General features: G+C 41.5%; 1 protein-coding gene across 1 annotated transcript; it reads left to right on the top strand.

Annotated features, from left to right (window-relative positions):
* Positions 1-203: 203 nt before the first annotated feature.
* LOC148891736 (angiopoietin-related protein 1-like) lies at positions 204-16,998 on the top strand. Its single transcript, XM_089008187.1, has 5 exons — positions 204-433; positions 3,785-4,611; positions 6,381-6,574; positions 7,776-8,046; positions 13,349-16,998. The coding sequence occupies exons 2-5, from the start codon at positions 3,822-3,824 to the stop codon at positions 13,537-13,539; spliced, it is 1,446 nt and encodes a 481-aa protein (XP_088864313.1). The 5' UTR covers positions 204-433; positions 3,785-3,821; the 3' UTR covers positions 13,540-16,998.
* Positions 16,999-17,593: the final 595 nt, after the last annotated feature.

Here is a 17,593-nt window from a genome sequence, read left to right as displayed (position 1 = left end):
GTGGTACAAATCTCATCAACTCAATTGACTTCAAGTGTGAGTTCTCACTACTCATAGTCTACATAGACAGCCGACTTTGTACATTCTCCACCTTTTTCCAACTGTGGGCAAACTTTTTTTAAAAAAAGGAGGAGTGGCTCCTGCTCTCCCAAAACTTGACATTACATCAGTGCAAGAAAGAAGGCAGGGCCAAGCCTCCTCTTTCCTGGGACTACTGATCAAACCGAAGCATCAGCCTCCCTCTTTTCGCACATGGACCACCCTCTCGTGTTCTCCAACCGGGCCAGGTTGACTGAGCGGCCCTTCGTGTTCAATGAGAGCAAAGATTTAGGGAGTGTGAGGAGAGCATGGCGATTATGAAAACTCAACGCGGCTAGGACCCTGAACTGCATCCCTCAACGTACATCTGCTATACCGCTGACAACCAAGAGAGGTAAGAGGTCATTCTTATATGTAGCGTGAAAAAAATACAAAGAATTCCGATACGCAACATCTTTAACTGGTGCTGTAGAGTAAGTCGCTCAAAATTCAGGAGCCTATGTTGAAAGAAGCAGCTTTTTATTTGTCTTTGACATTTTTTCTGTCTGTCAGACCTCCTCATCGTGAGCAATATGCACAAAGTTTATATGTCATCTCTCAGAACCCAAATAGACTCTGATTAAAGCCGTCTGTTCCAAGAGGGGGAGGGGGGGGATGCTGTGGGATAATTGGCGCAGTCAATAACGTCGAGGCAGTTCAATGTGAAAAACAGGATTCTCCATAAAGTAATATTTGATGCCATATGTTTGCTGTAACTGACCCGGGTAATCAACATGGGCGCTCAATGGAGTCGGCCAGTGGTCAGAAGCAGCAACCCCTATAAAGTTTGGCATATTTATTTACAATAGATGGATTGATATCGCGCAAAAAGGTCTCTCACCGGGAAAGGAAAGCAGCTGGCTCCTCGAAGGCCTTGCGGGCGTGAGTGACAGCAAGGAGGCCGCGTAGGTTAGGGTTGCTGATGAGATCCACAGGCCCGCAGTGAGGAAAACTGTGTAAACACTGTCGCTCCTGTCAGGCCGCGGCCTCCTTGTGAGATTCATATTAGGAGACGGGCAGACGGGGGAGCGAGTGGTGATTGCAGACAGACGGGAAAATGTACCCAGTGGGTGACATCAACTGACTGACAGTGCCAAGGCATTTCTGAGCTCTGACACATAGCCAATTTTCGGTAAATTGTCTTTTCCTTGGTGTGTTAAAAATGTAGGGGGGAGGCAACCTTGGCGGACGTTCTTGACATATAACAGAAATTAATTTAAATACATTTTTCAGCAAGCTATTCTGTTTTTCACATTTGCTTTTGTATTTTAATTTCAACTATCTTAAGCATGTATTTTGGTTCATTGAAACAAGCATAGAAACATTGAATTGACATTGACAGTCAACTTTCCTCCTTTTGTTGATTGTGGCCATTTTAGAAAATTGAGGGGCTCATGAAGTCAGTTTCTCGTTTACTAATTTGCTGTTCCTACTTGAGCCTCTAGATAGCAGCACTTAGCAAAAGCAGGTAACAGTGCGACTGTCCAATATATTCATTCTACATGCAGGCCAGACGTTATTCATTTTATGAAGGAGGCGGCTGGCTGGATGAAAATCGACCATGGGCCACATTTATCCCCCGGGCCGGACTTTACCAGATTTGACAGTCACCGGGAGTTGTTTCAAATGTTTGTGCGTGCGCAGACACTTTCCCACTGTCGCTAAATTGTTGTGATTTAAACCACACACAACCACTTGACATGAAGGAAAGCGTATTTTTCCAGTGACGCTGACAAAGGGGTATTATTCTTCCCTCGGAACAGTTTGGGCTTGGGTAATGCTTTGGGATCTCTCCCATTAACTGTGGTGCGGCCTCATCAGTATGAGCACACATCAAGTGGTGACCACAGGAATGATCCAACCAAACTGTCTTTATGTGTCGAGCTCATTTATTTCTCCCTTTTTTGGCATTTGTTGTAACTCCTCATTGGACTTGTTTGGGGCTCCACTGAGATGCTTGTTGTACAATATTCTGCTTATGGCTTTACCCTCTTGAAAGTCATGTGTTAAAACCAGTGATGCCGCGGTCACACGTGACTCAAAATATGCCAAGTTTTGAGCGATGACTAATAGAAAACAATACATTTTCCAGACAAGTATTCGGACTTAAGTAACTTTTCGGATATCGTTCATGTGGAGAATGTATACAAGTGGGTTTGCGTTAATATCAGGTTATTTACACCCAGTGCTTTGGTTTGAGGATTTGAACCAGTACAATGGATCAAGATTTTCATCCATCAAGTGGTAACAGCTTCCCCACGCTGTTGTGTTGAATCAATCAAGAAATGTGTTGCCAGGTCATCAGTTCAGCTGTGGTTACAAAGAAGAAATAATAATTTCCAACATTTTCTACTGGGAAGAACATACTCTGCATACTGTGCAGAACATGTCCAAAATGGTGACCAGTTTGGGCTCGTCAGCCCAGCCAAATCCAATTATCAACCTATTTATTTGCTCAAAAAAATCCCCCTAACTTTGGAAGAAATAACTCAACGCTCACCATCCACAGCAATCTAACAAGTGGGTTAGGAAAATACCCCAGCATTTTTTTTCCCTGCGTTCTTTATCATCTCGACTATATAGACAGCAGACGGCCTTCTTGGATGGATGTGGACCGCTGTGCCAAAAGCTACTCAAAGTTGGCTGCCTATTAGCCCTACTTTCTTGGCCAAGCCTGTTTTTATTTGAAGGAGGGAACCATCTTTAACTTTCACATATTTGAACGTCAACCGTTTCTTCTCCATTTGATAGCCTGTCAAAACCAATAAGAACCAAAGAACACACGCAATCCTGCCAAAAGTTGACTCAATCGCACAGCACTCGTAAATCAGTCACTCCTCCTCCCCTCGCTACTTCTGAAACCCATCAATTTCCTCTATGTCTTACACTTTTTTTTAAATACCGTCAACCAAGATGGAATAACACATTGAACAGAGTCCAAGTAGCTTAATAAATGTCTTTATTTTGCTGTGTGGATCTGCAAGAGACTGACATTCATTTTCCATGCATATTCTCATCACAAACCAGCACAGGTAAACCGAGGTTCAAGGCACATGTACCGAAGTATTAAAAACAGATCTAAGCACTTACCCATCCCCAGACACCTGATACTGATGTGGTGAGCGCTATAATTAAAGAGAACCCACAAGCAAATGCACTCAAAATATGATTCTTGACAATTTTTGGTAGGTGGGTGGCATGTCTCAAACTCAACCACAAATGAACCAGAGGCCCTGTGTTTCCAAGACGCGTTTTAATTACACAAACCAAAGTCTTTACCATATTGAGCTGGAGTTTGACTTTCACATAACCGCCTTTGCAATTATTTTGAGTTCATCAAATGCATTTGCATTCAAGACCAGCCGTTAGCAATTAACGGGAAGATTTGTGCTCACACAAAAGAAATAAACGTTTAATTTTTCGCCTTTCAAGCTAACATTGTGAGTGGAAATCCACTGGTTGCGTACTGCTAAGTCAGTAATGGGTGCATTGGCAAAGTGTCCAGCTGGTTTTGGGAAATATCAGGCCATTTATTAAAAAGAATTAGCCTGAATACTTTTAAGAATGTTATAAATAGCAGCCAAGATCCTCTGGGCTCAGTGGCACACACATATTAGAAACATATGAGCGACAGAATGGTATTTCTCCACAATAAGGTCATAAAACCTTGAGCCAAAATGTTCTTTATTTCTCTATGTCTTCACAGAAATCCTTGTTTATGGTGACAGATCGAGATTGACAAAATGTGGAGTTGGTTTACTTTGTTTGGTCTGGCACTTTGGAACAACAGTGAAGCCCTCATCAAGAACCCCGTCCTTTCCCGGGCACGACGAGCTCCGGAGGTCAATGGACAAAACAACAGGTGCTCCTACACCTTCCTGGTTCCCGAGCAGAAGATCACAGGCCCCATCTGCGCAGCCAAAGGTCCTGTCCCCGACAGGGACCGAGTGACTCGGCTTGATGTGGCCTCGGTGCGTGACCTTCTGTCAAAGCAGAGGCGGGAAATGGAGACTCTGAAGCTGGTGGTGGACGTGGACGGAAACCTTGTGAATGAGATGAAGCTGATGAGGAAAGAAAGCAGGAACATGAATTCCAGGGTGACCCAGCTCTATATGCAACTGCTGCACGAAATCATCAGAAAGAGGGACAACTCATTGGAGCTGGCTCAATTGGAGACACGCATCCTTAATGCCACCGCTGAGTCACTGCGGCTGTCTTCTCATTACAAAGAACTGGAGGCCAAATATGCTGCCCTCTCAGCCATGGTGAACAACCAGTCAGTGATGATAGGAACTCTGGAAGAAAATTGTATGAAGATGCAGGACCGCAAACAAGAGCCGCCGCCTCTTGGCCCGCCGATGGTGCATGTGGTACCTGAGAACATTCCTGTTAATGTACCGCGTTTCACCAATGAGATCCGGGGTGATAATAGTGGAAACTTTGCCCGCGAAAGAGGGTCTCGCTCCGGGCCTTCACCAACGGGTAGCACCCTGGAGGTCCAGAAACCTCCTCAGACAAACTTTAGTGCTGAAGGTGAGTAAAGTGTACACGCACAAATTAGAATAATGATGATGACTGGGGGTGTATATATATATATATATATATATATATATATATATATATATATATGAAGAACATGAAGGCTTTAGGATGCGCCTTATCTACCGGAAAATACGCAGCAAATACTTATACGCAGGTGCACCTTATATGTGAAGTAATATTGTGCCACAACAGGTTTCGCAACTACTTTCAGCAACCATCGACTCAATTTCCCCCAGTATAAGTAGTGCGTGGTGCAGGCTGGACATATAAAAAGTAATTTTATTCATTCTTCAAAGGTTCCCCTTATAGTCCAGTGCACCTGATATACTGAAAAGTTTGAGAATACACCATTCATTGGCGGTGCATCTTATACTCCGGTGCGCCATAAACATTGGAATTTATGATGTGGTGTGTGCGTGTGTGTGTGTGTGTGTGTGTGTGTGTGTGTGTGTGTGTGTGTGTGTGTGTGTGTGTGTGTGTGTGTGTGTGTGTGTGTGTGTGTGTGTGCGTGTGCGCGCGCGTGTGTATGTGTGTGTGTTTGCGTGTGTGTGCATGTGTGCGTGTGCGTGCGTGCGTGTGTGTGTGTGTATTCAGAAAGGTTTTACATGTTATCAGCAATTAAGTACAACAAGTACGTTTGCATGTACTTATTGGACTTCAATAGGCCTTTCTATGAATGTATTCATTCATTTGTAGAGCATTTACTACTACCCTAATAAAATGAATCACAGTGCTGTTTAAGTTCAAGTGATCCAGTAGCCCCTTTTTCAAACGTTAAAAGAGCTGCAAATTCAGCTGCTGTTGGACTCCTTGCTCAACAAAAAGCCCAACTACTCGTATGGAAATAAAAATGTCATGTCTGAAGTGAGGCTAGGGATTTAAAGCAGAGCAAAGAAAATCTCACTAGCTCGGTTTTGCTCATCAACAGAAATTCCTTGCACATTTAGCTCACCCTCATCCAAGAATAATAAAGTGTGTAAGGTTTCTGCACAGCTGTATATGGAAGTGATTCCATTCAAGACTGTTCCATTGCATCGCAGACATGAACTAAACCCAAACTGCCATAATAGGCTCAGACCACTAAGTGCCTTTGGGATACCATATCCACTGCTTCATATTTCCTAAACTACACCATGAAGAAAAATGAAAAGATTATCTATTTATGTTGCTTTGATATCATTAATTGCATATGGTTTACTTTGCTGCTGACTGTAACGCTGCACGTGATTATAACTGAGAATCCCGAGCACAAGGAAATGCTTTGATGGCAAGCAGACACAATGTATCCAGTCATTAAAGAAGAAAGGGGCTAAATAATTAACAAAGTGACTTCATTAGCCCCTCTTTCCTCTGCTTCTCTCCCACTATTACTCGGCCAGGCTCTGAGAGATCGTTTGCTCAACCAGACGTCAAACAAATTGGCAAGGTTTTTGTTTGAAACATTTACCTCATCCAATGTTGCAGCAAGGGATTTGGAATTTGAATTGAAGGGTCTTCTGAATGATCCATATTCATCTCCAAATGAGAAATACAATTGAAAGACAACCCAAAACATAAGCTTTGGCAGTATACTAGTGTCATAGCTGCAGGAACTAAGCAGATGAACAAATTACAAAATTACAAATTGTGTATTTCGTCAAAGTGTCTCTGTTGAATTGTCTCACATCCCACGAGATGTTTGCCGTTTGTTCATCATTTAAGTCTTTACTAACAAATTGGATGAACAAGTTGTCATAATACGAGTCCTTCTTGCCCAAAAGGTCCATTCAGAGACTGTCTGGAAGCTCAAGAGGCCGGCCACGTTATCAGTGGCATGTATCTGATCAAACCTGACGAAGCCGAGAAGTCCCTCCAAGTCTGGTGTGAGCAGGATATGGACAACGGAGGCTGGACTGTGATTCAGAGTCGAAAAGACGGCTCTGTTAACTTCTTCAGGAACTGGGAAAACTACAAGGTGATTACACTGACACAGTTTGGTGTTTCCTCAACCTCAGAGTGCTTCAGCCAAAGATAACACTGTTGCTTTTATGGGACCTGCAGGAATCTTGTGAGGGTGGGCGAAGGAGCGTCTTTCCCTTCGGCCGGAATCATTCTGTTTTTATTGTGAAAATATAATGTCGCATCAGCAGTGTTATTCATCCCTGGTTTTTTACTTGGAGGTTTCCATGATGAAACATTAGATGGCTTGCTGGAAAGGTATGTTCCACAGAGTCAATCTGTCGGGGCTTCTTTCCAAAACCGCAACTCCTTTTGTGCCTTCCCGGATGCATGGCTGGATGTTTAAGTGCATGCCACTATACACGGGCTCTCTCATCAAAGATCCGTCAAGAATACTGTAGGTGAAGTATATCACCACTGCAAGCCTTGGTTGATAATTCAATGATTCATTCAATATAAGAATGTTGACATTTTGAGTTAAATTGCCCTCCTTTTGACATTGATTACCCTCTGTGCTCTCTCACAAAGCCACAACAAGCACGCACCAGCACACACACACACACACACACACACACACACACACACACACACACGCACACACACACGCACGCACACACACACACACACACACACACACACACACACACACACACACACACACACACACACACACACACACACACACACACACACAGCTCAAGACCTCAACCATGTTTATGGAGTAAAGTGTGATGGAGGCAAACGGCCAGACTTTCAGATCGTTCAAGCCAGTTAGTGATTGTGATTCACGAGGTCCATCACGGTTGACTGGACTAGCAGTTAAAGCACTGGTGGTTATTTTCCAAATGAACACTTCACGTTTTCTGCACACAAAAAATAGATTGGAGCCTTCCCTTCAAACCAGAAAACTGTTGGCCACATTGTCCCCATCCAAAAATTAATGATCCTGTGGGTATTCTGTGAAGAATAAAATTGAAAGTTGAAGATATGACTTTCTTTGAGACCAATAATCGCAGAAAATCCTTCAAAATATTTATCCAGTGTGCTGGATCAAATCCTCAACCCAGTTGAGGTAAACCCAGTATGGGGTAAACAAAAACCAGCGTCGACCACTGTTTTACCCACTTGTAGTTACTTTTAAACCTGCCTTCATAAGAGTGCAAGAATAATTTTCTCGAACTTTCTTAAACCTTCAATTTATTCTTCTTGTCACTCAGAGCGGATTTGGCAACACAGATGGGGAGTACTGGCTGGGGCTAGAGGGCATTTACAAGCTGGGACGTCAGGCCGACTACAAGCTCCAGGTGGAGCTGGAAGACTGGATGGACAAGAAGGTGTACGCTCAGTACAGCAGCTTCCACCTGGAGCCTGAGAGCGAGGGCTACCGTCTGCGGTTGGGTACATATCGAGGCAACGCAGGCGACTCCCTCAGTAGCCACAACGGCAAACAGTTTACGACTCTGGATCGGGATAAGGATGCCTTCTCAGGTACGCTCAACTTAATCTGCTATTCCTCTACTAGCCGGGCTGACATCGCAGTCACAAACTTCCCATTGCACTGCTCTAAATGTCCAGAAAGCCATCTCGACAAGAGTAAACGTTCCAAGTCAGAAATCTGATTATTATAACTCATTGAAGCAATGGTGCATCATTTTGTTCGCAATTTACAATTTCAGCAGAACTTTTCCTTGTCTAAAGTCAGACATTACAATTTTTGCATCTTCCAATACACCAAACGTTTTCAGTCATTCATTCGTTCATATTAAATAGCAGTGGTTGGGACGTGGATTTCATCGCTCAGCCTTAGACGTGTGAATCAATCCAGACTGAAAAGAGTGTGGTCTGATTTACTACAAGTCAACAAGTGGGTACCATTAGCCCGGAAATAACTGACCGACCTTTCTTAACTTGTTTATTGCCAGACAATGTGCAAACATGTGTCCACTCCAATGCCAGGGTTTTTGTCATCATCACCCAAATTCCAGGACCCACAGAATATTGAGTTTTAGGACTACATAAACATCCAATTCAGCGTTGCATCAGAAAAACAGTTAATTCCTAAATAATATGGTTCTGGATTTATATGAGCTTGAAATGAGGGCGGCTGTCCAAAATACAATGCAATACATACATATTGGTTTATACATCACTCTAACAACAGCTTGAACTGGAACAAAGCACTAACATGGAAAAAGGGAAATAATGCCCGCTTGTGGAAGGGAAAAACATCACCAGAAGTCTGGATAGCGCTTTATCGGCACCCAAGCAAGAAAAAACAAAACCTGAACTATCGATACGTCTGTGTAAGCTCTCAGTCGTACAGGAGTGGTCCATCGATGAAAAGGTTTCTTCAGCCGTCATCTGTACTTTTTTGAAGGTGTCGGACGTGTCACTTCTTATCCAAGAAACTTCGTCAGCAAACTAAAGCCTTACTGGTAGTTTAGGCCCTATATATATCCCTACTCTCCAGACATGGCGGTGCCAGACTCTACTATGATAGGTCCCTGCTCTCAGGTTGGGGGAGCAGAGGACTACTCCCTGCAGCTGCTCCACTGATAGTTCCTATCGTTCTGACTAACGACTGGCCTGATTGCCCCATTTCGACCGGTATCACCTCATCGCTGAACTATCGATGAAAAGGTTTCTTCAGCCGTCATCTGTACTTCTTTGAAGGTGTCAGACGTTTCGCTTCTCATCCAAGAGGCTTCGTCAGCAGACTAAAATTTTGCTGGTAGCTCTGGCCCTATACATATATATATATATATATTTTATATTTATATATTTTATATATACATATATATATATATATATATATATATATATATATATATATATATATATATATATACAGTAATTATAGTGCCATATATCTATATATATATATCTATATATCTATATATCTATTCTCCAACCAAATCCATTTGTATATATATATAATAGTAATAAGAAAAAAATGGTTGCCCCATTTCGACCGGTATCACCTCATCGCTGAACTATCTATGAAAAGGTTTCTTCATATATATTTCTTCATATATATATATATATATATATATATATATATATATATATATATATATATATATATATATATATATATATATATATATATATATATATGTGACGGGTGTCACAACAGTGACTGTCTTCATCCCCACGATGCTGCCGTATAATGAAGACGAGACGCGTGGATGTGTCTTTTTATTTCTTTTATTTCTGCAACACAGTATGGCAGAAGGGATGGGTGAAGTCGCATGGGTTTCGTCTTGTGATTAACCTGAATCTCCTCGAGATTGTTCTGGATATGCAAAACATTGTAGATAACAAAACAGAATGAACAACGCGTGATCGTATAGTGGTTATTTACAGAAAAAGAGAATACAACACAAGTTCACTGTTATTTACAAGATGTCCCTGAACGCATCATGGGCGGAGACTCGGCAGAACACGCGGTGCGCTTGTAATGGCGCCACCCGCCACGGACACTCACGGGCAAATGAAACACGACACAAGAAACTAAATATTGTTCAATAAAAACGAAATGAAACAATTATTACCTGCAACACAGTATGGCAGAAGGGATGGGTGAAGTCGCATGGGTTTCGTCTTGTGATTAACTGCGATAGAAAAGCACATATGCTCCAAAGTTCCACTCGACAAAACGTGAAGTAAATAATGACACAAAAAGTAATCTGGACTCGAAATGAATAAGGGAACTAATTAGATAACACTAGACAGTACAAAAGGGGAAACGAAATAAGATATTGTCATGAAAATACGCGTTAATCAAGACCAACAGAAAATTGCGACTCACCCTGAATCTCCTCGAGATTGTTCTGGAAACTATGGGCGGGACATAGTGCCACACTGTGCGCCGTTGCGTCACTTCCTTCATAATTTAATAATCTAAGCGCACAACTCCGTTACATATATTAGCTATATAGTATATATATATATATATATATATATATATATATATATATATATATATATATAAGGAATATATATTATATATATTGTTATATATATATATATATATATATATATATATCTACTGGCAGCTAATTTAAGTGTGGCCTTAAACAGCAGAAGGATGTCTCTGCAGAAGTTGGCAGCAATACATATTGAATGAGTTAATGATGTCCATTTTTTTCTTGAAACGTCCGTCTTGAAAATGGCTTCAACAGTAATTCTCCAACCAAATCCATTTGTTCTCCTCCTTCAGCTATTGTGGGTTGATAAAACTAAATCAACACAATGTTTTTCCTTATGCAGCCCGCTACAGATACAGTGTGCTTGCTCTGGCCAATACGCTCTTGTCACTAGCGGCGAGTAATAAGAGCAGTTTTCCCTGACGTCGACCAGCGCCTTCGAGAAGAACCCCTTTTGGGTTGCCAACTTAAAATCTGATTGGTTCGAGCAACAGTTTGATCGACATACAGTGATACCTCAGTTTACGAACCCCTTGGTTTACGAACTTTTCGGTTTACGAATGTTACATTTATGAAAATTTTACCTGGGCAGACGAACTATTTTTCAGGATACACACGGAGCTGCTATAATGAGTAATGTGTCGTTTGCGAACTGGCCCGTTCTCCTAACAAGAAAATGGTGGCCGACTGTTTTGTCCACTATTCCCCGCCCCCAATCTTCGGTTAAAGCCACGTGATTGGTCAAGAACGCAGCAGTGAGGGGGTGGGGGTTACAGACAGAGAGAGAGTGAGGCCGTTCTCCCAAAAACAAAATGGCGTCTTCGGTTAAAGCCACATCATTGGTCAAGAACGCAGCAGTGTGTGTGTGTGTGTGGGGGGGGGGGGGGGGGGGGGGGGGGGGGGGTAAAAATTAAAGAGACAGGTAGACGACAGAAAGAGTGAGAAAACACACACACACGCACGAAAGGGAGATGACAGAGCTTGAAACAAAAAAAACAAAAGTGAAAAAAAACAAAAGTGAAATGGTGAGAAAATGGATAGAAAACAGTGAAATTTGGACTTGTTTCAACTTTGATAGTTCAAAAGCAGAGTGTATACTGGAAGGGTAAAAGCCATCTGTACACTTGATGCAAAAAGCTATCAACCCAGCTAAAAAAAAAGCTGAAAAAGGTAAAATTATTGCAGAGAAAGCACCTACAAGGGATCATTCCTCAAGATGGTGAAAGAAGAAGGCTACGTTCCTCATCAAGTGTTTAATGCTGATGAAACCGGCCACTCCATTCCATTAAGCCCGGGGTCGGGAACATATGGCTCGCGAGCATTATATGGCTCTTTTGATGATTGCATATGGCTCGCCGATAAAACTAAATTTTTTGCTGTTCATTTCCTGTTGGGGCTGCAGTTGGGGGAAAGCGCAATTTTGATTGGATGACACTGACCTCGGTTGGCGGAAAGCGCAGTTTTGATTGCATGATACTGGCCGTCATGTTGAAACAGGTAAACACCCCTTTAAATGATCCCGACGAGTACACTTCAGCTTGAATGCACCGGACGATACGCCTTTGAGGAGAGAAAAGATTCTGATTCTAATTTGCTATGAAACAATACCCTCAATGAAACAGTCGAATGTCAGTGAAATTTTGACAAGCCCCATGTTAACGTTAGCATCAATATACTTCTGTGAGAAGTATGTTGCATAGCAAGTGTGGAAGCTAATGGGCCATGTGCAGGCTAGCTAGCAGTAACTTCACGTGTGGACCCGGCAAGTTGACTTTCATTCCGATCGTATCGATTCGTTCCAATTGGCTGGATTTTTACCAATCGTGAGGAATGGAAAACCATTCATGTTAACGGTGAGTACTAACTCATAGTTATTTTAAATAATACATTCTGACATTTTGTTGGAAAGTGGCCGCACGTGCGTCTGTGTGCGTGCGTGCGTGTGTGTGTGTGTGTGTGTGTGTGTGTGTGTGTGTGTGTGTGTGTGTGTGTGTGTGTGTGTGCGCGCGCGAGCGAGCTCCCGTGTTGTGGCTCTCACTGAAAAACATTTCTAAAAACTTTACTTTTATGGCTCTCTAAGTGAAAAAGGTTCCCGATCCCTGCACTAAGCCATCAACGACCATCATAAAGGTAAATAAAACGACTTTATTATATAGTCTAGTTTATTTCTTTAATTATAATACCATAGCACATTTATTATACATAAAATAAGGTATATGTGTGTAGTTCTAAGGCTTAGAAAATTAGAAAGTAGAAAATTGTGTTTTATGGGGCCCTGGGAACGGATTTTCTCATTTTAATGGTTTCCTGTGGGAAATTAATTTTTGGGATACACACTTTTCGCCTTACACACTCTGTCTGGGAACCAATTAAGTTCGTAAGCGAAGGTAAATTTCTCCACTGCGAGACATAATAAAGGCAAATCCAATCCAATCACTGTATTTGAATCGACGGCCCGCAGAACTGATTGTGAAGGCGTCCAGGTAGATTTCTGACCCTGGTAATAAATGATGGCTGAAATGTGATTGGTTAAATGCTTAAATACAAGAACACGCATTTGGAAGCAGCACAACAGGGGAAAAGTAATGAAAGGAAGCTGAAAGACAATTTTAAATTATTTTATAAGAATTCATGGACATGATATAATTAACATCAGTATGTGATTCAGATATTTTTAGGCCTGCAGAGAAGGTCTTGCAGGTCCTGACGGTCCGCCACTGCTAAAAAGCATTAAACAGGCGTTCACCAAGCACTTAATTCACTTTAGCATTATTTCCGACAATAAGTGGTTATAAAGTCATGTTCCTGTATTTTAGCTTCTACTTTTGAAATCAAAGTCTCATCCTAACTTCCCATTGCAGGTAATTGTGCCCATTTCCACAAAGGAGGCTGGTGGTACAATGCTTGCGGCCAAGCCAATCTGAATGGCGTGTGGTACACTGGAGGCGTCTACAGAAGCAAATTCCAAGATGGCATCTTCTGGGCTGACTACGGCGGCGGCTTCTACTCCATGAAGTCTGTCCGCCTGATGATTCGGCCCATCGATGGATGAAGCGACACTGGACCGTGTTGGTCCACTCACCAAACTTGAAGCTCCTTATAAAGTGCGATGTCAAAGGTGATCGTTGATGGGAGGGTTCCATCAGGTCAACATCAGTAGTGTATAGCGATCCCTCCTTTTTCAGGTTGGACTGCTCTCTTTATACGTACATGCATATCGCTAAAGAAACATAAATAGTGACATTGGGGATGTATCTATAAGATGTATGGATCTATAAGATGTATGATTCCCCTAAGCAATCATTTTAGAACACAAATGAAGGAAAATGAATGACTGCAGGTGCAGTTTAATCAATGTTATGCAACACGATATTGGAACATATTTAATTCCACAGCCTTTGTTTTCCCTGATCCCCTGCTACGTCCGAACAGCAGCTGTAAGGATTAAACTGCTAATGCTGCTCTTCCTACCTCACTGCCAAGATAAACATTTGTAGGAAGAACACATTTTTGGGATTTAACTTGTGCTATAGTTCCTAGAAACTGGAAATTAGCGCTTTATTTTGACTCAGCTCCCTTGAAAAAGGCTTTTTGTTTTTTCTGAACACTTATTGTGACCTTTGTGAGATATGTTGGAGCAGAAATTATAATTTATGTGTCCAATTAACTTAACATGAGAATGAAAAGGGCCAGGTGTCCTGAGGAATAGGATGTGTAGCAGTCATTTCGTGTGCGTTCTCACAGTATGGACATGTGTTGCTTGTTTTATTCATTTGCTTTTGGTGAGCCTCCCGGAGTAGCAGTTGTGAAATGGTGTGTTGTTTTGCAGAGTTTAAAGAGTTATAGCCCCTTAGACAAACGATGAGAAACACATTTCATGAGGCCAGACATGGTGGAGTGAAGGGGAGGAGCAAGGGGTGTATTGGGATGGAATCACTCCAGATTTCCAAGTTGGTCCCGCGTAACCCCTTTTAAATACAGACATTTACATTCTTTTCACACAAAAAACTGCTTGAACTATTCGTTTTCGTCACAGGTCAGTGCACAATATGAACGCCAAGTTTGCCCTCTTCTCGAGAAGAGGAGTGAACATACAACACGTAAATAAGAAGCCTTTGGTTCCCAAAACTGAAAATCGTCTGCCTTATTACCGTATTTTCCCATGTATAAGGTGCACCCCTAATGAATTATATATTTTTAAAATTTCCATCTATCAGGCGTATCAGACTAGAAGGCGCACCTTCAATGAATGAATGATAGTTTTCCAAATATAATATATGACTATATAAAAGTTTCCCAAATATAAAGCACACCACATTATAAGGCGCTATAATAGAGGCTTAGGTTCCGCACTACTTCTTCTACACAGGGAAATGGAGTCGGTGGCTGCTGACAGCATTTGCGAGACCAGTTGTTGCTCAATATTACTTCACATATAAGGCGCACCTGCGTATGAGACGCAGGGTCATTTTTTGAAGAAATTCAAGGATTTTGGGTGGGCCTTATACACCAGAAAATACAGGACTCCATCGGCTGTCCCCTCCGGTTTAATTGCAGATCTAGCAACCTCCCTTGTGAGATTCTGTGCATTTTTCATGATCAAGTTACGATTCATGTGTGTTATTCTTTATTGAGACGACACACACATTCCGAGTTTATCTTAAAGTTGTGAATAGCGCAGATAAACGCTAGTATTAAACCGAGTGGAAGAAACAGATTTTTTTTCTCGGCAAAGAAAAGATGTCAGAATGACGTTCGGGAACATTCTGTACTTGACTTCATTGAAATGAGGAATTCTGTTCAACACTGATGGTTGAGTGATCCTTGTTGTTGCAGCAACAAGTTGACAGAAGGAAGATATATTTCAGAATGACATTTCATCCAGCCCCGCATTTTTGTGGATGAGTGGAAAAGAGCTAGTCATCACTTCATGTGTGACTCATAACCACAATAATTTATTACATTTTCTGAGAGTATTTGTCAAGCCATTATTTGTTTGTGTTTTTCAAACATTGAGACTTTTTACTCATTTTCTGCTTTGTCGTGCAAAATCATACATACCGTTTTTTTTTTGTTTTCTTTTGTTTTTGTTTGATACATTGAAAAGGGCAAAAAGAAATTAACATCGTATGTTCATCTTATTATATTCAAATTCACGTTAACCCTTTCAGGTACACAGGTTACTACAGCAGACAGCTTATTGTGTTATCAGAATCAAATAGTCTTTAATAGTCCCACAATGGGGAAGTTTGCTATCTACAGCAGCAAAATTGAAAGGGTTGAGGTGGGGTGTCAAAGGCGAAAAGAAAGTATTCTATGCACAAAAGCAAATGTCAGGAGACTGAAACGTACAACTGGACAAGTGGAATTCTCGGGTCGGCGGGAGTGCGGTTAGCTCTGCAAAAATTGGTTCACACCATGACGTCATCGCAAGAGGTGCAGGAAGAGGTCCTCCATAAAGTCCCTTGTGGCTATATGGGTATTCAAGGACTTTCCAAGAGCAATTGGGACAAGTGACACTCCTCAGTGCTCGCTTGTGAGCGGTGTTTACTTTGTGAAACTTGATTGTTTATTGTATTCCAATGTTCTACCAACGGGATGGCATCACCAAAGAAAGACTTTCTACGGAGGATCTGTGGAGCTCCGTGCTGCTTGCAAAATTACATCTGGCGGTGACTCATCGGCCCAAGTTTGTGTCTTTAACAGACAGGATGTGAAGCTGTTTTCAATGAAAATAAGGCACCACCACTAATTTATTCGCGTTGGACAGGACATTATACCACCTAAGAATGTTCATTCCTGTGTGCCCTTTTGATTTAAAGCTGAACAGACGCTTGTTTAAAATGGATAATCATTTGAATGGATCTGGAAAGGATCAGTCTGCCACAGATTGATGCAGTTTCCATTCCCAGTTTATTCATGGGAGTTTCCGTGTTGCCGCGAAACACGCGGGCCAATGCTGAAAATGTGAAAATGAGACTGATTTAACATAGGGTTGTTTAATTGTAGGGAGACATTAACCAAGTAAGGAACCAATACAAACCAAATAAAACAATCAAATGAACACTGGAAACAAAGCGTGGCGTGCTGCATGTACGTGTGCATATTGCATAGTTTCCGATGTTACACGACATTTCATTCTGGTTTATTGAATTTCCTGATGTGATCGAATAGTAAACACTTAGAGCACTATAAAGTCAGCATTAGTCATTCAACCGCAGGACCCAGCAGTCCATAACAGCAAAAAATAACTTTATGGGGGCTACAGATTCCATTCCGCAGTTTGTGTAAGACCTTATCGAAACATTCACAAGCACCAAAGGGTACATTGGGCTGACTAGTCAACTGTTGATTCAAAATAAAACGCAAACCACTTGGGAGACAAACAAAAATACAAAAGCACTTTGTTCATTTGTATTCAGAATGCTTTTATGACACATTTGTGTTTGGTGGATTTTTTTTATACTTTCACAGTGCATCATTCAAATACATTTTTACCTTTGGAAAGCAAGCCATGTGTTTTTTGTTTTTGTGTTTTGAACGTGTCTCTGGGATGAGCACCACAAAACCGAACAGAATGCAGCTGTGACGCACACAACGGGAGCAGTTCAGAGTTAATATTTATCGAATGCGATGGGAAAAAAAAAACATGTAAATATAATAAATTGTACTCACCACGCATACTAACTATTAAATGTATTCAGATGTTCAAATAACTACTAATGTGTTTTGGTATGACACAGATGAAACGTTACTATTTGTTTAAAGAGATATCCCCACTGCTAATATATATTTTAGTTGCATAAGTCAGGGGACCTTGGACGTTAGGTTTACATTGCAGTCCGTAGAGGCCAAGATCCGATTAGACAAAAAAAAAAAGAAGAATCAAACACCCTCATACAGAACAGTCTATTTCATGTAACAAACATAATACTCAGGTTAGGTTATAAAAGAGGATGAACAGAACATTTTGGGAGCCAGCGTTACCATCTTGGAGAGTTGAATTCCATCCCAGGCTGCACCATTGCTACAAGTTTGGAAAGGTCATCCTATCTCTTCAATGAGATTGCCCTCGTAAATTGTCGATCGCTTTTAACCCATCATAA

The sequence above is a fragment of the Hippocampus bargibanti genome, linkage group LG11 (genome assembly GCF_051943395.1).
Source record: "Hippocampus bargibanti isolate YZ-2025 linkage group LG11, ASM5194339v1, whole genome shotgun sequence".
Lineage (NCBI taxonomy): Eukaryota > Metazoa > Chordata > Actinopteri > Syngnathiformes > Syngnathidae > Hippocampus > Hippocampus bargibanti.
This window is presented reverse-complemented; position numbering and strand designations above follow the sequence as displayed.

Excerpts from the sequence above, each read along its gene's own strand:
- LOC148891736 (XM_089008187.1), top strand. The coding sequence starts at position 3,822 with ATGTGGAGTTGGTTTACTTTGTTTGGTCTGGCACTTTGGAACAACAGT. Across the intron at positions 6,575-7,775 it reads GGAACTGGGAAAACTACAAG|AGCGGATTTGGCAACACAGA; the intron begins GTGATTACACTG and ends CTTGTCACTCAG. Across the intron at positions 8,047-13,348 it reads GGATAAGGATGCCTTCTCAG|GTAATTGTGCCCATTTCCAC; the intron begins GTACGCTCAACT and ends TTCCCATTGCAG.